We start from the raw sequence: 24,498 nt of genomic DNA on the forward strand, positions 1-24,498 counted from the left end.
GTGTACGCCTTTAATCCCAGCACTCGGGAGGCAGAGGCAGGTATATGGAGTTCGAGGCCAGCCTGGGCTACATAGTGAGTTCCAGAACAGCCGGAGCTACATAGTGAGACCTAGTCAAAAACAAAACAAAACATTGGGAGAAGGGGTGGGGTGGATCTGTAAGAGTTGGGAGTGGCAGGTGGGTTTGATCAGAAAACACATTGTATGGGATTCTGAAACAACAGTAGTAATAAAGACATGCCCAACTGTCTCTTGGATGAGTAGTCAGGACTGGTGACTGGGTCTCCTCATAGCTTTACCCAGCAGCCCCAACTGGTTCCTCACCCTACTGCAGCTCTCCTGGCCTTTGTGTCAGTGTAAGAAGGAGTCTGTGCATTGTCCATTGGCTGGGGTTGCCACTCTGACAGGACGGGTTGAACCACAGCAACTGTATGGGCGTTAAGAACATCCTCCATGTACCATCTGACTTGGGATACTATTGCTTCTGATTTCCCACAAAAAGCCACAAGGAAAGGGGGGGGGGTTGTAGTGACTGCAATTCCTCTTCCTCTCCCTCCCCCTCTCTCCTCCCACTCCCTCTCCTCCCCGCCCCTGACCTGTAGCTAATTTTCAAATATAAAATTGGAGGCCCTGACAGTTTAAGTGACACACCCCTGATTGAAGGGGAGCTAGAACCCAGGCCTCCTGATTTCTGGCCCAAGGGCTCTTATACCTACTATCTTAGAAAAGGAGCTTTTCAGCCGGGTGGTGATGGCGCACGCCTTTAATCCCAGCACTTGGGAGGCAGAGGCCAGCCTGGTCTACAGAGTGAGTTCCAGGACAGCCAGGGCTACACAGAGAAACCCTGTCTCAAAAAACAAAACAAAACAAAAAAAAAAAAAAAAAAGAAAAAAAAAAGAAAAAAGGAGCTTTTCTTAGTTTCAATATTGCAGCCTTTATTGGCTCTCTGGAATCATGTGCCTATCCATGGAAGCAAATATTCTGCAAAAAAGTGAGGGCAACGTTACCAGTTCGTGTCATGGCCTATTTTGTGCTGCTGTAATGTACTGCCTGAGGCCGGTTAGTTTATAAAGAACAGAAATGAATTCTCTGGAGGAAAAGAGAAGAATGCTGTTCCTCACACAACAGAAAGGCCTCCTACAAGTCCTGTGTATAGCTAGGGTTGAGTCCTCAAGACCCAGACCCATACAACGGCAGCATCTCCCAATACTGGTGTGTGTGTGTGTGTTAAGGGTCTCAAGAGGAATTCATGAAGTTGACAAAAACATTCAAACCATAGAAGCCAGTACCACGGAGGAGAACATTCTGGTGAAGAGGCATGGAAAGTTCCAGTTATAACTATTGCAATCCAGAAGAGATGTTACACATATTCCCAAGACTGTAAGCCTGTTCACTTACTTATAACAATTGATAAGAGAGGTTCAAGGGTGATCCTCCCTAACATCTGCTAAGGACAGATCTTTGTTTACTGAGGAGCTTGGAAAAGCTCCTTGTGTCCCAGGAGACTGATAGCGCCCAGTATCCAAACTGTGGCATGCCTTTGATACACTGCTATGAGCTTAACACAGAATTGATTCCTGCCAGGTGGTGGTGGCTCATGCCTTTAATTCCAGTACTCAGGAGGCAGAGGCAGGCAGATCTATGTGAGTTCGAGGTCAGTCTAGTCTACAGACCGAGTTCCAGAACAGCCAGAGCTACACAGAGGAACCCCTTTATCAGAAAACCAAAAACTAAACTAAACAAACAAACAAACAGACAAAAGAGTCCCATTGATTAATAAAGCATTTGAATTAGTTAACCAATATTAGTCTTTTTGAGAATAAGTAAAAAAAGGCACTAATTTAAATAAATAATTGCTTACTATGAAATTTTCGATGACCAGAAGAAAGGAGGTTAGCTCTTATTTGCTGGGTCTGACTTCCAGCAGTGTGCCTTGGGGCCCTCTGGGTCAGGATTTGGAAAAGGGCTCTCGTTTCTACAAAAACAAAATTCTTCTTGAAGATTTATCTGAGGGGTCACAAAGATAGAGGCAGGTGGTGTGGCTGGAATAACGTGTTATTTATTTGTGTTTTTTTTTGGGGGGGGTGTTGTTGTCTTGGCTTTGTTTGTTTGTTTGTTTTTGAGGCAAGGTCTCACTATACAGCTCCGACTGGCCTGGAACTTACTCTGTAGACCAGGCTGGCCTCAGGCTCACAGGGATCCGTCTGCCTCTGCCTCTCAAGTGCCGGGATTAAATGTGTTTGCCACCACATTCGGCTTGTATAGCAAGTGCTCTGTCCTCAGCTCTGAGATACCAGCCTTAGAGGGTGGCTTGTGTCCATTAAGGAGTTGGCATAGATGTAGTGGCTATCCCTCAAGGAAGCTCTCGGGTGTGACAGAAATACGCATGGCTTTGTGGGTTCAGCAGCTGTGTCTGTACAGCACAGCAGTCAACAGGTTCTTTATAGAACCCAGGACTATCCAGCCCAGGGATGGCACCACCCACAATGGGCTCTCCCATCCTTAATCACTAATTGAGAAAATGTCTTACAGTTGGCTCTCATGGAAGCATTTCCTCAAGGGAGGCTCCTTTCTCTGTGATAACTCCAGCTTGTGTCAAGTTGACACACAAAACCAGCCAGTACAGTAAGAGAGGTCCAAACAGTCCCCCCAACAATGCAGACTATTGTCATTGCTCCTGATTGTTAGAACTTGATGGTAAGACCCCATTGCTGAAGACCCCACACACGTTGTACTGCTAGGGGTTAGCTTCTGAGTCAGAAGATGAAGCCCTGAAAACAGTGTTCTACATGTTGATGTGCTGACACAACTAATAGTCGGTAATAGGTCAAGTATGGTCATGCTCTCCTTGAAGATTTCTCAACAGCGACCCATTGACCTCCTTGCTGTGGGGTTGCCCCAGTCTGAGTTTTAGTAGCAATCCTAAATTGCAACCACGAGGTGGCAGTAGTGTCCACTCCAGAGTAAGTTGCTATGCTCTAATGTTTCTAGATCCTGTAATATATCGTCTCTTGAAGTGTCTGGGGCAAGATTGTCCCCTTATCTTTGTGCAACTTTGAGCTACAGACCTAGAGCAATATCTTTTTCTTATTTCTAAGTTTGAGATAATTTTCACGACATTGTCCAAATCCCTTCAAACTTGGTTCTTATTTATATTTATTGTTTGAGTCAGGGTCTTGCTAGAAAGCCCAGGCTGGCTTGGAATTCCCCGTTCTCTTGTCTCCAGCTCCCGAGTGCTGGAGTTATAGGCATGTGCCTCCATGCCTGGCTCTATTTCTCATTTCTTAGAGTTTCAGTTTCCTCCCTGTCTAATAGAGCAAATGCCTCGGGGCTTTACATAAAGACGGAGACACCATGACTACTATAATTCTTATAAAAGAAAACATTTAGTTGGGACTGGCTTACAGGTTCAGAGGTTTAATCCATGGTGGGAAGCATGGCAGCAGGCAAGCAGCCTGCGGCTGGAGAAGCTCAGAGTATTACAGCCAGACTGACAGGCAGCAGGAAGAGACTGAATCACACTTCCTCCTAGAAGGCCACACCCCTCCCACAAGGCCACACCCCTCCCACAAGGCCACACCCCTCCCACAAGGCCAGACACTCCCTACGAGGGCCATTTTTATTCAAACCACCACAAAACGTATTAGTCTGTTTTCTATTGCTGTGATAAAACAGAAACTAAAACCAACTTGAGGAAAGTATTTATTTCACCCTACATTCCTAGTCAGAGTCCATTATTGAGGAAAGTCAGGGCTGGAATTCAGAGTAGGAACTGAAACAGGGGCCATTGAAGCACACTGCTTACTGCCTTGCTCCTCTTAGCTTGCTTTTCTTTTTCTTTTTCTTCTTCTTTTTTGTTTGTTTGTTTTTTTGTTTGTTTGTTTGTTTTTCCTGAGACAGGGTTTCTCTGTGTAGCCCTGGCTGTCCTGGAACTAACTCCGTAGACCAGGCTGGCCTCGAACTCAGAAATCTGCCTGCCTCTGCCTCCCAAGTGCTGGGATTAAAGGCGGGCGCCACCACTGCCCGGCGGCTTGCTTTTATTTTTTTAAAATAAAACTCAGGACCGTCTGCCCAAGGTTAGCACCTCCCACAATTGGCTAGGCCCTCCCACATCAATTTTTAATCAAGAAAATCCGCTAAAGACTTACAAACAGATCAGTCTGACACAGGCATTTTCTCAGTTGAAGTTCCCTCTCCACAGATGATCCTGGGTTGTGCCAAGTTGACAAAATCAGCCAGTGCAACACATCTTTCTGTTCCTTACTAACCCTGTGAGTCATTGGAAATAGTGACCTGTGCTGAGCTGCTTGGCCCCAGGCCACAGTTCTCTGTCTCCTTCACTAAGATCTTATCACCCCTGGAAGGAAGGTCAGGCAGTGACTGCAGCCTCCTGGTTCCCAGGCTCCTCTCGGCTATTATTCACGTCTAGATCTGATCTCTCTTCCTGGACTGATTTGCTCTCTTTTATAGGGGACTCTCATCCTTGCAAATTACACTTCTGTCTTAGTTAAGGTTTTACTACTGTGAACAGACACCATGACTAAGGCAAGTCTTGTGAAGAACATTTAGTTGGGGTGACTTACAGGTTCAGAGGTTCCGTCCGTTATCATCAAAGTGGGAATGTGGCAGCATCCAGGAGGGCATGACACAGGCAGAGCTAAGAGTTCTTCATCTTCATCTGAAGGCTACTAGAAGAATACTGTTTCCAGGCATCAAGGATGAGGGTGTTAAAGCCCACACCCACAGTGACACGCCTACTCCAACAAGGCCACACCCACACCAACAGGGCCACACTTTCTAATTGTGCTGCTCCCTGGGCTGAACATATACAAAACATCACAACTCCCAAACTCCCTTGAGTTTGTCCTGAAGTTTCTTTCTTTTCTTTTTTAACTTGCAATGTTGTCTTTATTTTGTTCCTTATATTTTGAAAGTGAAAAGAAATAGTATTGAGTCGATTCCTTTTTTATGTTTTAAAATATCTGTTCTATGTGTTTACAAGCCTTAAAGTTGTTCTAACGATTTCAACCGCATTAAGGGTATTTTCCAGGGTAGCACCTTTTTTTGAACAATTCGTTGATTTTTCTGGTCCACAGTACTTTCTTCTGTTCCAAGGTTATGTATGTTTTGATTACGAGTGTGATTTTTAAATTTTCTGAAGCAAGCTGAGAGGCAGGCAGAAAGATCTGGTGATAGGGCTGGGAGTGGGGCAAGAAGGGGAAGGGGGAGGGGAAAAAAAGGATCTTTCTTACCTTGTTCACTCCAAACCTTCTCAAATCAGGACTAATAGCTATGTCCTGAAGTTTCTTTGAGACATGACAGGAGCAACCTGGGTGGACTGTGACGCTCAGTGAGGATTACAATACAATACATTACAGTAACAGACACTGTAGCCTGGAGGGCAGTGATGGGTCGGAGAAAAAAGCTGGCTATTTCCCCTCTTCCTTGTCTTACTCCATCCCATGCAGGTAGTATCTCTAGTAGTGACTGGGTTTCCTCTGTGGTCCCCCTTCTTACTGGACAAGCCACCTGATTTTAGCCAGCATTCTCAGGCTCTGATAATTCCCCCCCTTGATAATACAGTCTCTGGCTATAACAGGCAGAACAGCTTTCTGCTTCCTTTAGCTTTTACAAGCCTCCACACTTTCTTCTTTCACATCAAGCACTGATGCAGTTAAGGCTCTGCATAAAATTGCCACCATGATTGTCTTCCAGGCTGGACTGCAAATGCTACCTGTATCTAATCTATATCCTGGACTTTATAGTCATCTTAAGTTTTTCTTCCATCGCTATCTTTAACCACAGGAGTCTCTGTTTTCAATCTGCTCTCTGGTTTTAATATCTATTCCATTACCTCACTGATATTCTTTCTTCTTGCTCAGGTTTGCAATTCCATCCGCCCCACTCTACCCTAGTCCAGCTTCCTATCCATCCACTGGTAGGTTAAGCATCTAGAGATCCAGGCCCCATGGTTGCTGATGATACAGTGAGTAAGGATGCCGATCGACGTGTTCTTGTGGCGTTTATAGTCCTGTGCAGGAAGGAGTGGAGTCTATTGTCTTACAGAGCCAGGAGAGTGCTCTGATAGGAATACTCATAAGACTGGCCCTGCCTCAATCTGAGGTGTGGGAAGCCATGGCAGGGCCTTACTCTTGGCAAACACTCACCCTTGGCTTTCCTATCTACTATTCTTCTTTCTGCTTACCTTCCATGATTCACTTGTCAGTTCTCAGAACTTCAAACAAGGCCTCATAACAACCCACCTTAGTAACCCTTCCTCCTGATCTCTAGATTTAGACAACATCCTGCTAGATAGATGTTTTTAGAACCCCTGGTAATGGCAAGGCTTTGTGAGAATAACTTAGTCAGACCCCACAGCTGCAGCTAGCTTCCTCCACCTGCAAAGCCCTCTTTCCTTTCCTACCCCTCCCCAGATCCTGTTTTCAGAGTATATAACCTGTGTGAACAATAAAAGCTTTGCCAGCTTGATCAGACTTCTTGACTTGCTGTGCCTCCTTATTTTCTCATGCATCTCAGTCCTTTCCACAGGGTCTAAGGGTCCCACTTGATTGTCCAGCTGGCCTGGACACTGAGGTGTGATGAAGGCACTCGATCAGAGCTTGGTAGGCAAAGGAGGGTAGAGAGGAAGAACCAAACAGGTAGAAGCAACTGAATGAACTGAGGGTGTGACCACTCCAAGGTAGAGTTGAGGAGGTTTTCATTAGAGATATGAGGGTGAGTACAGCAAAAGACATTTAGAAGAGTCCAGACTGAACTTGACCATGAGAGGAGAGTCAAGGGAACCCGACATCGTGTGGCAGGAATGGTAGGGTTACATAGGAAAGAGAAGCTGGGGGAAGGAAAGCTGGGGATGGTTAAGGTAGGGGGTGGGGTGAGAAGAGCTGAGAGGAGCCAGGTGCCAGAGTGAGCATCCAGCTTCAGCTTTGGTATGCTGACAGAACAGCTGTTTGTTCCGAGTTTATATGGGGGTTGACAGGGACAACCTGGGTAGACTTGTAAGGGTCCGGAAATTGCTGAAGAAAGATTCCAGACTCAGATAGTATGTAAAGACAAAGAGCATTTATTCTGCAGGAACCAGCAACCAATTTTTAAAATGGGGATCCCAGACAATAGTGCACAGGCCTTCTTGTAGGGAACTGGGGAACTCTCTAGAAGGATTAGGTAATCTAAAATTTCACTGATGGGTGCTAGGGGGTCACAGGTGGTCAGTGGTCTGCATTCCTATGCCATAAACAATTAACCATAGGATAAGATGGGGCCACCAAGCACAGGTGGTCCATTCTGAGATAAGATATTTCCCCATTTTTGTGGTTACCCCAGGCTGCTCTTTGGGAGGGGATTTTAAGACCTTGTTTCTGGATTCGATGGTCTGTTCCTGGAGCCGGTGCCTTATGGCCTTTTCAAAATCAGCCCTGGTCCTCAAATGGAGACAAATGGGTTTGTGTCATCCTTGCAGACTGTGAGGCACTATGAGGAAAGTCCCAATGCTCTGGAGCCCTAGCGGCAGGGACAGGATCGTTCAAGCAGAACTAAGCTTGACTATGCCAGCTGCCACTCTTGGGAGTGAGGGTATCACTTCCTGCCAGACTTGCAGCATTCCGTTTTCCTTACACAAACTCCAAGGTGAGCACTCTGCTAACAAGTCTTGCAGGCCAGGTCTGGCTTTGGACCCCAGAGTTTCTTACCGTAGCTACTCAAGTGCCTTGCTCCTTTTTGTTTCTGCAGCTGCCCCTTGGGTGCCATTGGTACTTTTTGAAATTGCTGTGTTCGTCGGCTTCTCTTTTGTCTTACAGAGTCATCTGATTATTAAGACAATTGAGTTGAGGCCTCTCCTTTGCTCTACCAGCTAGAAGGCACTCTGGTGCACCCCTCAAGATCAAAAATGATCCAGGACAGCTCCAAGGATGCCATCAAGAAGAAGCTGACAGGAATCAAGCATGAATTAAAAGCAAACTGCTATGAGGAGGTGGTTAAGGACCCCTGAACTCTGGCAGAAAAACCAGGTGGCAGCCCAATCATCTCTGTTAGCATTCTGTCTAAACTCCACCCCCACAGTTACCTGGCAACGGCCAGGTATGCTCCTCCCCACAGTTACCTGGCAACAGCCAGGTAGGCCTGGCCCACTATAAAAGGGGCTGCTTGCCCCCTCCTCTCTCTCTAGCTCTTCTCTTGCCTCTTGCTTCTCCCTGTCCCCTCACCTCTTCCCCTTCCCTCCCCCCTCTCTCTACGTGGTCATGGCTGGCCTCTACTTCTCTACTCTCTCTCTCTCTGCCTCTCCCTCCCCCCTTCTCTCTGCCTCTACTACCCTATTGGTTCCCCTCCCCATGCTCTGAATAAACTCTATTCTATACTATACCCGTGTGTGGCTGGTCCCTCAGGGGAAGAGATGCCTCGGCATGGGCCTGCTGAGACAACCCTTTCCCCCACACATCACCACACACCCACAGAACATACTCTCTTAATCTCTTTCTCTTTTTATAAACACACCAATCTCCCCAGGGGAAGCCTTTGTGAGCCACCTCCCTGCCCCCTGCATGGAGCATCTAGCCCTTGACTTGCTCTAAGATGTAGCAGGCTGCCCCTTTCCTGCCAGACCTGAGGGGTAGGGGATTCTCAGCAGGACGAGGGCAATCTCTTCACCCCCACTCCCTGGACTGTCCTCCCTCCATCCCTGATAGTCTGGCCTTCCCAAACACCTTTTGATACTTTGGTTCCTCTTGGGTTGAAGCAGGCCAAGGCTACCCCGGCACCCAGTTTAGGGGGAGTCTGTATTCTTTTTAAAGACACCTATTCCCCATCTCTCCCTATCCCAAGGTGCCTACCTACTTCTAAGAGCAATAGTGACTTGTCTGTTTAGTTCTCTGTGTAAATGGAATGTTCTGGAAATGACCCTCCCTGCCTTACCTGGTTGTCTTCCCTTTCTCCTTGATCTTGGGCACTCATAGTCTCAGGGAAGCAGGACCAGTAAGGGACCTTCAATTAAAGAAAGAAACAAAGAAGGAAAGAAAGGAAAAAAGAAACAAAGAAAAGAAAAAAGAATACAACAGAAAGGCTAGTTAGCAGAGACCAAAAAGTGTCAAGTACACGGCAGAGGTCACTCAGACACAGGTCAAGCAGATGTACACGGCAGAGGTCGCTCAGACACAGGTCAAGCAGATATGTTTACTGGCTACTCAGAGCTCCAAACCTTGCCTGCAGGAGCATTACTTGGGGAGTATTTGTGAGTCCTGTAACCAAGCCACAAGCCTTCCAGTTAAGTCAGCTTCTGGAGCCAGGACCAATCAATCATCAGGATGTTTCAAGGTCCCACATGTGGCCACTGTGTCTGGAAGGCTGAGACCCCCTGGGCTTTCTGTACACACACTTATGCCCTCTGGCCTCCAGGGTCTATTTTGGCAGTAGGATGTGACAGCTTTCTTCCAGCTGGAGCTTTTTCCAGTGTCAAATGGCAGGTGTAATGGTTCAATCAGAGGCTAAGTGCCCTGGATGGGTCCTCTCAAGGAAGACATGAGTGCTCTTGGGGCCTTAATGCTTCCCCAGGAAGTGCGGTTGTTGTGGCAAAGGCAGAAGACACCCGCTGTTTCTAAATGGCCAAGTTATCTGCAGCACCTCATCCTGGGATGAGTCCTTGTTCAGCTGCCTGGATGCTCTGCTCTATGAGAATGACTACCTGGCTGTTCTGTGCGCTTCCTGAGAGTGACCACATGACAGGAGAGACTGGCAATGGAAACATCAAGATCAACAGGAAAGAAGGCATTTTGTGATGAAGACTGAGGTCCCTTCTGACCTGGGCTTTGTCTAATGGACAGATCATGTGGGAAGAGCCTTCAAACTACAGAAGGTAGGTGCAGGTACCATAATGTGCAACACACCCTGTGTGTGTGTGTGTGTGTATGTGTGTGTGTGTGTGTGTGTGTGTGTGTGTGTGTGTGTGTGTGTGATGCTCTGAGGGCTTTCCCTCAACCACTAGGCAGCTTGCCATCTTGGAAGTAATTTTCCTTGCATAAAGAGTTGTCTCTAACAGGGCATTGGGGAAAAGTGCCTTTAATCTCAGAAGTCAGAGACAGAGATGGGTAGATCTCTGTGAGTTTGAAACCAACCTGGACTACATAGGCCAGCTAGCCAGAGATACAAAGTCAGACCCCATCTCAAACCAAACCAAACCAAACCAAACCAAACCAAACCAAACCAAACCAAACCAAACCGATCAATGAATACACCCCCTCCCCCAGAAAAACAAACAAACCCAAACCAAAACCAGATACCCCAAATGGAGGTGTCTCTACTTATATTTCTTTAAAAGTATATGTATTTATTTTGAGGGTTGGAGAGATGACTCAGAGGTTAAGAGCACCCAACTGCTCCTATAGAAGACCTGAGTTTGATTCCTAGCACCCACATGGCAGCTCACAATAATCTGTAACTTCAGTTCCAGGGGACCTGATGCCCTCAATGCACAGATGTATATGTAGGCAAAACAAGTATTGTAGAGGTTTGAATGAGATGTCCCCCATAGTCCTGGGCATTTGAATGCTTAGTCCCTAGTTGGTGGTCTGTCTGGGGAGGCCCACAGGGTGTGGCCCGTTGGAGGTATGACACTGGAGGTAGACTTTGAGAGTTATAAGACTCCACCTTTTCTAGTTTGCTCACTTTGCTTTATATTTGTTTGTAGAGGTGTAAGCTCTTAGCATTCCTCTCCAGCTGCCACTGCTGCCTGCTGCCACCCTTCCCTGCTGTGCCAGTGATGGACTCCTATCACTCTGGAGCTGTAAGCCCAACTAAATCCTTCCTCTATAAATTATTTTGGTTGTGAGGTTTCATCATAACAATAAAAAAGTAACTAATGTACCCATATGCATACAAACAACTAAAATGCATTTTATTCTTTATATGTGTATATATGTGAGGGAACACCACACATGTGTGGATGCCTGCAGGATCTTGAAGAGGGTGTTGGACCTCCTGAAGCTGGAGGAACCAATCTGTGAGCTGCCTGAAGTGAGTGCTGGGAATGGAGCTCAGATTCTCAGTAAGACCACATGTGTTCTTAACCACTGAGCCACCTCTCCAGCCCAAATTAAACTTTTTATTTGAGATAAAGATTTTTTTTTTTTTTTTAAATTTCCTGGGCTGGCTTTGAACTCACTCCTTGAGCTCACTCTGTAGCCTAGGCAGGGTTTGGATTTGTAATACATCATCAATCTAAGATGCCTTTTTTTTTTTTTCCCTCTTTCTCTCTTCAAGACAGGGTCTCACTATGTATGTAGCTCTGGCTGTCTTAGAATGTATTTTGTAGACCAGGCTGGTCTTAAACTCACAGAGATCTGCCTGCCCTTGCTTCATGAGTGCTGATATTAAAGGTGTATGCCACCACTCTTAGCCTGAATGTCTTATAGAAACCAAAAACTCAATGTGATTAATTCTGTAGTCATTACTTTGTATGTATGTATTTATTAGACAGCGTCTTAGTGGGTAGCTCTGGCTGTTCTGGAACTTGCTATGTATACCAGGCTGGCCTTGAACTGACAGAGATCTGCCTGCCTCTGTCTTTCATGTGCTGGGATGCACAACGGGGTGTGCCATGCCCTGCTGTCAGTTTTATTTCTTGAGATAGGTCCTACATGTCCTAAATTGGCCTCACACTTGCTGCATGGCTAAGAATGACACTGAACTTTTGAACTTCCTGTCCCAACCTTCCAAACGTCATGATTACAGGCGTGTATTGCACTGCCCAGTCTATGTTCTATGTGAGATCAAACCCAATACATGCTAGGGAATCACTCTGCAGGTGGACATATCCTCAGCCCTCCTGTTTGCTTTACTTACAAGGAGTTGAGGTGACTGGGTCTGTTACTCAATAGTAGAGTGCTTGCCTAGCATGCAGGAGGCCCTGAGATTGATCACACACGCACATGTGCACACACACACACACACACACACACACACACACACACGTGCACATTCATATACATAAAGCAGAGAGAATGAATTAAAAGACCTTGGAGCTCAGAAGACAAAAGCATAGAAACTTGTTGACAAACACCTATACAAAAACACACACAGCCTTCTGAGACACTGTCTTTGATGCCTCATTTACAAATGCCCCCATGTACCTCTGCTTAAGTTTCAAGTTGCTAAGGAGAAAGTGCTTGTTTCCCTTGGAGCCCTGTCACCTCTGACCCCCTGATGTCTTTTGATGTGCTTTATCAAAGAGAGACAGTTAAAAAAAAAAAAAATCAAAAAAGAGGAAGCTGCAACATTCAGAAAAGAGAAGTGTGAAGACACAGATGCAGGGAGTCCCCAGGGTGCTGGTGTTCGGAGATCCCAAGACGCTAAGGGTGGGGAAAGCCCAGAAATCAATCAGCCAGAGTGTTGTAGCAGGCCAGAAGGCTCTGGGCATGACTTCTCCAAGAAGAGGCTGTCACTCTCAAAGAATTTTGTATATGTGGGTAAACAAACAAAACAAACAAACAAACAAACAAACAAAAAAAGGCTTTAAGTGCAGGAGAATGACCTCGACAATGGACGTAGACCTAGCCCATCAGGTCAGCCATGGAGGAGGTAACAGGTAATTACATATGTTCACATAGTATTTAGGTCAGAGTGGAGGGTTAGGGTCAGAGACAAACTCATGGCATTAAAACATTTGAGGTAGGCCTTAAAACAACAGTTCTAACATTTCGTGGGCCAATGTCACAACAAATTTAGTAGAAATTTAGCCTTTTTCTTCGTGAGTAAATAAAAAATAAAACCCAGAAAAATTCATCTACACTTCCAGGAATCAGTGGGTCCCTTGCTGAGGACCCAGCTGAGATAAATGAGTAGATTTACAAATGGGGGGCTGGGGAGAAGTGTAGGCAGAAACATGAAGTGAGGGACAGTGTCTGCTAGAACACACCGGTGCTGGAGGGAGAGAGGCAGGGGGAACCCTCAATCACTTCAGGACTCTTTGTTGGCATCTGCTATGGTTTGATTTTCAACACGGAACTCCATACACTACTAACTCAGACCCCAGTGCAACCATTTTGGGAGCTGGAGCCTTTCAGTATGTTTAGATTCCAAAGGCTCTGTCCTCATGCTTGGATCAATGCTTCTATGGAAAGGGGGAATGAATTGGCTTTCTTCTTGCCCTTCCGCCTTGTTGTGGGTCTCATGGCTGTCTAGTCTCAGATTACTCAAGCTCTAGAACCCTGAGGTTTCTGTTCTTTATAAATTACCTAGCCTGTGCTATTTGCTTCAGCAGCACACAATATGTGTGCCTAGAACGGATCCTAACCCAAGACGGATGCCCAGCAGCAACTCTGCAGGTAAATGCTACTTATGCTGAATGCATGTGAGTGCATAAGTAAGCATGAGCTGGTTCCAGCCTACATTCACCAGATTTTATACTGTGTTTGTTTACATGAATCAGCCTGCTCTAACATTAAATATTTTATTTTGAGCATCTCATCAGGAATGTCTTTCTGTAGCCTTGGTTACCAGATGGTGTAAATTCCTTGTTTACAGTTTTCACTGCCCCCCTCTGCTGGCTTCATTTCCATGTGGGAAGTAGCACCCTTCCAACCCCATTGGCTAGGGACACCATTGTCACTTGCTTTGGCCAAAGGAACGTGGGCAAGAAAAGTACTTCATGCAAGTAGAAATGCTGTGTGCCCCCCACCGGTCACTCCCAGTGCCTTAACAGTGGGATGCCTCGGGGCTGCTCCACATCCCCACATGAAGACAACCCTCGGAACTGAGCTGTATCTGGCCCACATATGTGAGAGGGAAAGAAAACTGTTCTATTGCAATTTTGGGTTCATTTGTTACCATAGTACAACATGGTGATGAATACCAGCATATTTGGGGATGCTCATTGGATTAGCTGAACAGAATCTACTATTAGGCAGATACTGTTTTAGAGATAGGAATTTTATTATTCCATTTCTACCCGTCTAAGGTAAGGTATCTTAGTGTTCTCTTGCTGTGAAGAGACACCATGACCACAGCAACTCTTATAAAGGAAAGCATTTAATTGGGCCTGGCTAACAGTTTCAGAGGTTTAGTCCATTATCAGCATGGCAGCACGCAGGCAGACACGGTGCTGGAGAAGGAGCTGAGAGCTCTACATCCAGATCTGCAGGCAGCAGGAAAAGAGACGCTGGACCTGGTTTGGGCTTTCGAAACCTCAAAACCCAACCCCAGTGACAGACTTCCTCCAACAAAGCCACACCTCCTAATTCTTTGAAACAGTACCACTCCCTAAGCATTTAAATATATGAGCCGACGAGGGCCATTCTTATTCAGACCACCACCACACTGGGATTATTTCTATTAAAAAGATTTACTTATTTATTCTTTTAATCAATCAGTCAATCAATCAATCAATCAATCAATCAGTCAATCAATAAATGTGGACTGAGGTTATAGTTTAGTGGTAGAGCTCTTGTTTAGTTTATACAAAGCCCTAGGCTTGATCCTCCAAACCCCTAACACATACATACACATGGACACATACATATACACACATAGACACATACACACACATACATACATACACATAGACACAGACATAGACACATACACAGACACACACACATGACTATAAGATCCTCCTAAACCCACAACACACACACACACACACACACACACACACACACACACACACACGACTATAAGTCATTCGAATCAATGTGTGACCGGAATTGAGAACAAAATATTTTATTTCTTTCAATAAAACTATAGTTTACAGTAGTATTTACTAAATAAATTATATAATTTCTCTTTTACGAGCAATAAACTAGATCACAAATATTTCAAAGACAAGGTATATACAAGACATAAGGCCTTTTTATAAATAGCTTTGCTTTTCTCATTTCACTAGTAAACAGTGAAAAAAATCTTTATAGAAGCTGGCTTTCTATAAAGTAAAGGCAGACCTATTATACTGATCTTTAAAAGAAAACAGATTGAAGCTTTCAATGACATGGGCTATGATTAGAATCTCTGAAACAAAGAGAGAGGATTTATATCTTATTTATCATTTTGCATGGATGGATTTCTTTTAAAAAATATAGAAGCAGATTCCATAGGTTGCTTATTTGTAATCACTCTATGCATGCAGAATGAAACACCGAGAGAGCCTATAGGAAAATAGCGCTTCCCAGTCCAAAAGGGTGATTGGTGATGTAGATGGAAAGGCAGCTTAGACAGAGGTCATGCAGGTCTTCACAGTCAGCAAGCAACAGCATCCACAGAGCAGCGTGGGATTTCACACCTTCTGCTGATCCATCAGCCACAGATCAAGGCTCCTGACATCTCACAAGCTTCAGGGTCCAGCTGATTCTTACTGTGTGTGCTGGGGTTCAGCCCAGTTCTTCTGAAGAATTCTGCAGTGGGGGAAGTTCTCTCCCATAGCTGTGTTCAGGTCCTGTTCATGTGCTCAGATGGTTGCCACTTTCACTTACTGGGGGAAAAGTAGGAAAAAAAAAAAAAAAAGAAAGAAAGAAACGGATGTGAGCCTCAGCTTTAGCGTCAGTTTGTCACTCCTGCCCATGGACGGGGCCTTAAGTTGTTACGTCTCCCAGTAACTAGCATCTGAAGAAGCATGTATTAATTGGGGCCTGTGACATGTTAATTACCCTAGGTTTATAGAGATCCAGCCTCAGCTACATCACAGCAATGACTTAGGATTGGAAGACAGAGTGTATCTTAACATTGCTTCATCCTAAGTCACTCAATCTGACCCAATTGTGAGTTGTAGTTTTATAATTTTACCTTTTTTTTTCTTTTTCTGGTGCTGGGAACCAAGACCTCCAGGATGCTAAGCAAGTGTTCTAACCCTGAGCCACATCTCCAGCCCTCACTGCTTCTCTTTATAATTCACTTCTCCCTCTGCTGAACCTAAGCGAGACAGTGTCTCTTTCTTAACTGCACAGCACATATGGGAAGGATGACCAATGATGTCAGGTCTTTCCTGATGTCTCCTGTCTCGGCTCATGTGACCCTGTTTCTCAGTTCCTCCCTTGGTCCCCACTCTCCATCTACTGTCAAGATGAACCGTGCTAAACAGCCTCACAAGATGCCCATGGTCCTCTGGATCTTAACCTTGCTAGTAATACTGGGGTAAAACACAGCACCTTGCACAATCCTGGCAAGTATTCTGACTCCAGGTGTGCTGCACCCCTCTGTTATCCATGGGGCACCCTCTGCTATCCATGGGGCACCCTCTGCTATCCATGGGGCATCCTCTGCTATCCATGGGGCATCCCCCTGCTATCCGTGGGGCAACCCCTCTGCTATCCATGGGGCATCTCCCTGCTATCCATTGGGCAACCCCTCTGCTATCTATGGGGTACCCTCTGCTAACCATGGGGCATCCTTTGCTATCCAGAGCATTCCCATTTGGTTTCAAGTAGAAGTTATTTACCAAAATGCCTTGAAGGAAGGTATTCTTCTCCTTCCAACTATCATATGCCCAACACCCTGATTTTATTTTCTCATATCAAGTTTTCCTTCCTCTTAGAGATTTAAATTTGCTTTCCCCAAGCCCTGTTCTGTATTTTTGCTATTTCCTGCTGTTCCCGTGTCTTTCCAATGACAGCATGTTGTCCTGTTTCTTGCAATCACTCACAGAATAACCAATTACAGCAGCAAAATTATAGTTATGAAGTAGCAACGAAAATAATTTTATTGTTGGGGCATCACCACAACATGAGGAACTGTATGTATTAAAGAATCATGGTATTAGGAAGGTTGAGAACCACTGTTCTAGATACAGGAAGTTTGGACCACAGATATGTTGGGAGCCGACTTTTAGCAGAAAGCAGCTATCATCTTTGCAGCCATCTTGAGCCATATACCCTGACAAGAGACTTGTTTTTCAACAGCCTACAACAGCTGAGCACTCTCTGGTAAACATCTTGTTTATCCCACATATCTTGTTTTGCTGTTTAGTGATCCCAGCTGCATGGTGCACAAGGTGAAGTGTCTTCAGCTGTGTTCCCTTGCTTGTGCTTATAAATACCTAGGATTTCCTTGCAATATGAGGAGACAATAAGAGGGAGATAATAAGAGAGACAATAAGGAAGAGACAATAAGAGAGAGAGACAATAAACGAGAAAAGAGACTCGGTCACATACTCTGTTTTGTCCCCATTCTTTTTGTCTCTCCCCCTCCATCTGCCACTCTCTCTCTTGACCAGAAGCACTTAGCTCCAAAGAGTGGGGCAGTGTGGATAGCAACATAGTGGCCCCCAAATGTGGGGCAGTGTGGTTGTCAACAAAGTGGCGCTCAACATTAGAGCGCCAGTAAGCAGGATACAGTGAAGGACACTGCGGGAATTGGAAGCGGGCATCCTCACTCCTGCGCTGGAGAACCAGTCGACTGACGGAGTTGGCTTGGCAGTGGTGCTCAATGCGAGACAGCAAGAACGAGAGACCCAGTGAGGGATGTTACTGCAAGAAGGGTCTGCCAAGAATTCAGAAGTGAAACAAAGATGATTGCAGTGAGACCATAGTAATGAAAATGGGGCAAGAAATAAGTGAGCAGAAACAGATGAAAAAGGCTTTAAAGATGCGAGGAGTAAATTGCAGGCTTCTCTGAGTCGAGAGCCAAACAGATAAATAGATAAATAGAAGGCTGCTCTAGGCAGAGAGCTGAAAAGAAAGATAGTGTTAATCAGTTGTGTTAGATTGATTTAACTTTCAAAATGGGTGTGATTCTGAGTTGTATAGTTATATTTTTCCTCTGGATAAAAGGTCAATGTAAAGGCTTTTCTGGTTACTGGCCAAAGGATAGACAGATTTGGGAAAAAATGTTTTTCTATGTGTTTTCAGAAGAGGTCATTAAGGTAGTAGTTATATCTTCCAGAATTATATGAATCAGACATGACAGAGGTAGGCCTCCGGAAGACTAGATTCCAGAGAATCAAACAAAATAATTATCTTGATACTTAAATTTGTTTTGAGATTTGTATATTACAGAATACACAGCCTTGGTGAATGAATCTTCTTATCACCTGCATGTTCTCTGATGCCTCGGACTTCCAGCTGGATGCAGTTAAGACAGACATCAGAGGCTTATCAATTTACCCTTCCCCTCATCCCTCTTCTAATATCTCAATGCCCATATTCAGCTTGAAGAAGTTAATGAAGAATCGGTGCCCCAATTCCCTGGACTTGGGGACTGAGGTGGTTAATATTAGGCTGTCTTTCTAGGGGAAAGTAATGGTTTTATTGGAACAGGGAGGAAGAGCTAAAATTGATTACACAGCCATAATCTATTGGTAGAAATCTGTATAATTGTTACTAAACTGATGCAAATTCAAGGGTTTCATTGGTATTTCTTCTATTGAAAATTTGTGGGTACAAGGCTTAGACCTTTTACTTCTCCAACAGGGGAGTTGTGTGTTGCCCTTAAAAAAGAGTGTTGCCTTTATACCAACTATTTAGGCATTAAGTCTCTTGTCTCTTGGGTTCATGCCGTTCAACAGACTGATGGCTTTTGTACAACAACAGATAGAAGCTATTCAAATAAAACCCATACAGGTCCGATATTACAGGCTGGAAGTAGGGGATTCTGAAACTTCTGTCATCAAGACTGACAAGGAATAACCCCTAACTTACTCACTAAGCCGGATAGTCAATGACGGGTAAGAGAACACTTCAAGACCCTTACCCCTAACTGGGAGGCCTCACCATCTTAAGGGAGGCTGGTGTCATTTGTTCCGACCTAAGGCAGGCATGGTTTCCATAAGTTTTCCCAGCCTTCCCTTTTGAAAAAAAAATTAAAAAGGGGGACCTGTTGGGAGCTGACTTTTAGCAGAAAGCAGCTATCAACTTTGCAGCCATCTCGAGCCATATACCCTGACAAGAGACTTGTTTTTCAACAGCCTACAAGAGCTGAGCACACTCTGATAAACATCTTGTTTATCCCACATATTTTGTTTGGCTGTTTAGTGGCCCCAGCTGCATGGTGCACGTGGTAAAATGTCTTCACCTGTGTTCTCCTCCTTGTGCTTATAAATACCCAGGATTTCCTTGCAAGGAGAGACAGTAGACGAGACTTGACTACACACCCTGTCTTGTCTCCATTCTTTGCGTCTCTTCCCCTTCTTCCTCCACACTCTCTCTTGCTAGACCCTGACCTGTGGACCAGAGCAGCAGAGCAGTCCGGGACATTTTGGCCCTTAAATGTGGGGCAGCTCGGGCTGAGGCACAGATACACAGAGTAGATGTTGTGCAGATCCAGGGAGAAGACAGCTATCTATAATATAAACCAAGTAGAGAGGCCTGGGCAGGTTCTCCAGCAACTAGGGACCCCATTGACACCTGACTGTGAACTCCCAGTCTATAAAGACATGAAAGAAGACCTTCCTACACTCTTGAGTGACTTATTCTATTGCTTGGTTGTGACAGTTCTACAAACAGAAACAGTGGCCAGGAGCCACAAAGATTTAAATAGTCCTCTTGTCTTTAAATTCTCCATATTTTCATTTTATTATATTTAATCCCACTCCCCCTTTACTGATCAGTTTATCAGCTTGTGAAAACAGGATGGGTCAGTGGCAGTAAAGGAAGCCTGTAGCGCTGGGTGTTTGTTGATACTTTGTTACATTTGCTGTCTGAACTGCAGAAGCAGCATTTTCTATGTTGGATTAAACTGCCAACGGGTGGCTTTCAGAGACTCAAGTGGATAAGAAGTGCATGCTGGGACCTGAGGGGAGGATGAGCCTCTCCTCTCTGTTGTGCACAATTCTAACTGCAGCCTCCAGGCTAACCTGAGGTGGCAGATGCTGGGTCTGTGGTATGAGATGCCTTTGATGTCCAAAGACTCTGCTACCCGATGAACTGACAGGCACTATGCTGGAAGGATATGGTCAAGTGAACCAAGAGGAAGCAGGTTACTGAGCTCCATACTCACTCTTCAGTAGGTTTCAATAGAGAATTAAGCCACTCCCCCCACCCCATGGGCAGAGCTGCCTTTTCACCAGTAGGTGGCAGCAGAGAGTTTATGGAAAGGAGGGACAGGGATCAGTGAGTTTGTGGCTGTCGATCATAGGGGCTTGCTTTCTGAATCAGAGGAAAAGTTCATCTGACTACCAGAAAACATGTGAAGCCCGAAGAGGTTGCAAACACAGGTAGGGATCAGTCCTCACACCCGCTCTGGGAGCAAGGCACTGTGGGTATGTTGCGTTCAGGCCTTTAGGAGGTGACACATTTCTGTTGCTTAAGCCACAGTTTGTGGTAATTCCTTGCAGCAGGAGAATAATACAGACAGACAAGGTAAAGCCAAGCCCTCAGGTTCGTCCTTTGGACCCCTCCTCATGTATTATCAGACTTGGTCAGCTTTGTTTATATTTTTAAACTTTATTATATATATATATATCTGCATATGTATCTGTGTACCACACACATGTTTGGTGCCTGTAGAGGCCAGAAGAGGGCACTAGAACCCCTAGAACTGGAGTTACAGGCAGTCATGGACAGCCATGTGGGTGCTGGGAATTGAACCCTGGTTGGTTGGAAGAGCAGCCTGTGCTCTTAACTGCTAAGCCATCTACCCAGCCCCTAATATTTTATTATTCAGTGGTTCTTAAGTACCCTCTTCTTACACCTCAGAAATCAGGGAAGCAGATTTGCATGAGTGAAGTCAAATTCACCAGGCCCAAGGGTGTGATATGAAATGTTCACAAGGTCTAGCTTGGCATAATCTCACCATTTGATCCCTGCAGATTCTGGGCCTGGAAGACATCAAGTTCATACCAGCAGTGCTGGCTTCCTCTGAGAACTTTCATTCTCAAGAGTTTGAGAATCTTAGGAGCCAAGACAACTCTGGCTTCTTGGGACTGAGAAGGGGACAGACGCAGACCCTTAAAGAGAAACAGTAGGGGCCAGAGGGGCTGGGACACAGAGAGAGAGGCAAAGAAAGAAAAGTAATGGGGCCACTCATGGATGACCTCAGGTAAACTGAAGAGCAGAGCTAGTCTGAAAGAAGGTGGGAGTCAACCTGGGCTGCCAGGCTACTGCAGGCAGGATGTCATAGTCCTGCAAACTGGCATCGCACTGAGCCTAGCTGGAGTGGGATCTGCAATCCAGCTTTAATTCGAACCTTGCATGGCAGTTAAATGCTCCCTGTTTAAAACAAAAAAAATCCTGAGTGCTCACCTAATCCAGACAGACTGGTTGCTTCTTGACTTAAGCATTCATCACCATTATTTCAAGAATAGCTGTCGCCTGTGAGTGTGTGGGCACATATGCAGGAACATCTTTTTTTGTTGTTGTTTTATTTTTTATTTTTGAGTCAAGCTCTCATTACAGATCTCTGGCTAACCTGGAACTTTCTATGTTGACCAGGCTGGTCTCAAACTCACAGAGATCTGCCCACCTCTGCAATCAAATGCATGTGTCACTACATTTGCACCTACTACTCCCACCCCACCCCAGCTCTTTCATGGGTCTTAAAAGCATCATTTAGTCAAATAACTTAAGGAATCAAGCACTTTGGGATAAGAGCTCCACTTTACTTTTTGAAATCTCAATTCCTCAAGCTGCAAGCAGGTGACAAACGGGAAAGGCAGTCCAGTTCCGAGTGTCCACCCATGGTGCTAGGCACCTTTTCTCTATATCCTGCTCTCACAAAACCCCAGTGGGCACGTGAGCAGCAACCTCGGGTTGCTGGGAATCAGGCTCCATCTGGAGAGGCAGTGGGAATGCCACTATTTCCAATCAACACCCCCTGGGGCATCCCATACTGGCTTATGCAGGTAATGATTAGAGAGACCCTCACTGATGCAGTGTGGCTGTGGAGGGGTCATTCATCTCCAAGCCTGAGGATTCAAATTCAGAAACTCAGCTTCCTTTTTGCCAAAAGCTCCTGAAAAATTTTCTAAGACCCCAGTGACCTAATTTGTTGGGTGTTTGTCTTGGTATTTTCTCAGGCTTTCTTCCAACATCATGGTGTGGCAGCTGGTTATTCAATTACACTCACTCCTTTGCCACCCTTCTTCCTATGATTAAAGAACACCAGTAACCACCCCAAACACACCGAATAATCAAGCTGTCCAAGGGCTGCGGTCAGCACACTAATCTCCAATAGTGGTATGGCAAAAGAGAAAAGAAAAGAAAAGAAGAAAAAAAGAGGCTTAACTGTTTCTTTCCTTTGCACGCAGTTATTTTTGCACTTCAAACAGCCATTTTGCAGAAGCACTTTCACAGATAAAGGGTTCGTTGTTGAGAGGATGCTAATGTGGCCAGTGGAAAGGCAATGGGGGTGAGCAATAAAAGTAAAGAAGGCGCTGTTGGGTGGCAGCCATCCTTTAAATGCCTCTGTTAATAAAAATGCAATTCCTTCATCTCTCACTGACAACCCATTCCCTGGGAGCCATGGAAGGACACTCTCTCCCACTCCATTTCCCAGTGGGAATGGCTTTTTGTTGTTCTCTCCCCAGCAACGTCAAACTGCATTCTACCCTAGGCAGGGCTGCCTTAGGATCTGAGGGTGACCGGCAGCATCAGAGTCTGAGGGTATCCGCAACCATCCCGCTAGGAGGATGGTGGAGGCTCCCATTTTCTAACAGTGCACTCCACTCAGTTCTGTTGTTTGCTTTTCAATACCCCAATCTGTGGCTCATCAGCACAGCATTCAACAGGAAACATCTTTGGTCACTGGATAAAGCCATTAAAAAAAACAAAAAACATCTCCCTTAGATTTGAATATTTGCAAATGAATTAGAAAGCCTGGGGGTGTACAGTGTGAAGGTGAAGGGCTTCTAGAAAGCAGTGTGGGAGGAAACATTGGTGGGACCCATATTAAAAGCCTGAATACTGAATGATGAAACTGTTAGCTCTCTTCAGAGGTCAACCATCCATTTAAATTTTAGTTCAAATTACAGAGAAAAGTAACAAGGACACTGTAAGCCCACAGGCACAAGTTTGGGTAGATCTCTAAAAGGAAATCTCATGTTACCTGATACTCACAGATCAATGTGGTTTAAACCTCCATATTTCACAGGGATATAAATTAAATACTTTGAGCACAAAGTGGATTAAGATGCCATTACTAAGAAGGAAACATCGAATCTTCAGGGAACAACCTCACAAGAGACCTCGCACTACGCTGGGCGACATACCAAAGAGAATGTCGTCCCAGGAGCCTCCAGGGCCATTCAATTAAAGATGGCTGGGATAAAAATGGCTGGGATTCAGAGTTTTTGAAATAGGTCAAAAAGAAAGAAGAGAGAAGTTGCCTAGGCCAGGCTGGATTTTTTTTTATCATTCTTCTATAATGTAGAGACAAATGAAATCATTGAAGGATAGGCAAGAAGCCGAGTCTTTCCAGATGTAGGGCAACATTAAAAAAATAATAAAATATCTCCAGCAAGAAAACATATCCCAGAACTACAAAAAAATTTTTTAAGGCCCTCTTTTCTTTTCTTTTCTTTTTTTTTCTTTTCTTTTTAGCCTTGGCTGTCCTGGAACTCACTTTGTAGACCAGACTGACCTAGAACTTAGAAATCTGCCTGCCTCTGCCTCCTAAGTGCTGGGATTAAAGGTGTGCACCACCGCTGCCTGGCCAGAACTACAAATTAACATTGTCAAATGTTCTAGATGTATTGCCTTAAAGGTTAAGTGAAGTGTAATCGTGGAGGAGGTAATGACACTGCAGACTTTGGGGAATGACTGTACCTTCTTTTGAAGAGCCAACTGTGTACAACTCCCTGTGACTCAGAACGAATGAGCCTGTCTAAGCTGCACAGGGTTCGCAGAGAGCAGTCAATACTCCATTTAATAGATGAGAAAACTGAAGCCCGAGGAGACAGGCGCCTCAAGGTAAGTGATCCATGAGAAGCAGAGACAGGCAGAGACACCGGGAGCCTGCTCCTCTGACTGACAAGTCATCAGGCTTTGCAACAGGGGAAGAGGGTATCTTCAAAGCCTAGATAAGCTGTGTAGGGACCACTAGCAGTATTCTAGGTTGCTGGGAATCCAGCTCCATCCAGAGAGACAATGGGAATGCCACTGTTTCCAATCAACACCCACCTGGGGCAGCCCACACTGGCTTAAGCAGGTAAAGATTAGAGACCCCACTGATGCAGTGCGGCTGCGCAGGGGTTATTCAGGGGACTTGTCCTCTGGTTATATTTGCTGAGCTAGAATTAAGCTACCAATCTTGCCAACATTGGGACAAACTATGGCGGGGGGGGGGGAGGGGGGGCGTAACATGGCTTGGGAAGGCTTGTGACCTGTAGAAGGGACAGGAGGCAATCATTTCTCTAAAAACCCCAAGCATGCCTGGTTTTACACAACTTAATCTTGTGTAAATCAAGGTCCCAACCCATTTGCAAACAGGATGCTGAGAGGAACGGAAGAAAGTCACTCACTAAATAGACGTCCAGGACAGAGGCGTCATCCTGCATTTCCAGGGTGTTTGGCTCAGCAGTCAGGTAGATGGTCCCCTCTTCCAAGGTGAAGGTGGAACTGGAAGGTAACCCTTTGC

At 45.2% G+C, this 24,498-nt stretch overlaps 1 protein-coding gene across 1 annotated transcript in view; it reads right to left on the reverse strand.

Moving 5' to 3' along the window:
- Positions 1 to 14,707: 14,707 nt before the first annotated feature.
- Pip5k1b (phosphatidylinositol-4-phosphate 5-kinase type 1 beta) overlaps positions 14,708 to 24,498 on the reverse strand; it is a 137,041-nt gene continuing 127,250 nt past the window's right edge. Inside the window, exons 12-13 of the mRNA XM_034507229.2 lie at positions 24,383 to 24,497; positions 14,708 to 15,466 (exon numbers count right to left, since the gene is read on the reverse strand). Coding sequence (XP_034363120.1) covers positions 15,464 to 15,466; positions 24,383 to 24,497 — 118 coding nt within the window. The 3' untranslated portion in view covers positions 14,708 to 15,463. The remainder of the gene's footprint in view (positions 15,467 to 24,382; position 24,498) is intronic.

This window comes from Arvicanthis niloticus, chromosome 1, assembly GCF_011762505.2.
Source record: "Arvicanthis niloticus isolate mArvNil1 chromosome 1, mArvNil1.pat.X, whole genome shotgun sequence".
Lineage (NCBI taxonomy): Eukaryota > Metazoa > Chordata > Mammalia > Rodentia > Muridae > Arvicanthis > Arvicanthis niloticus.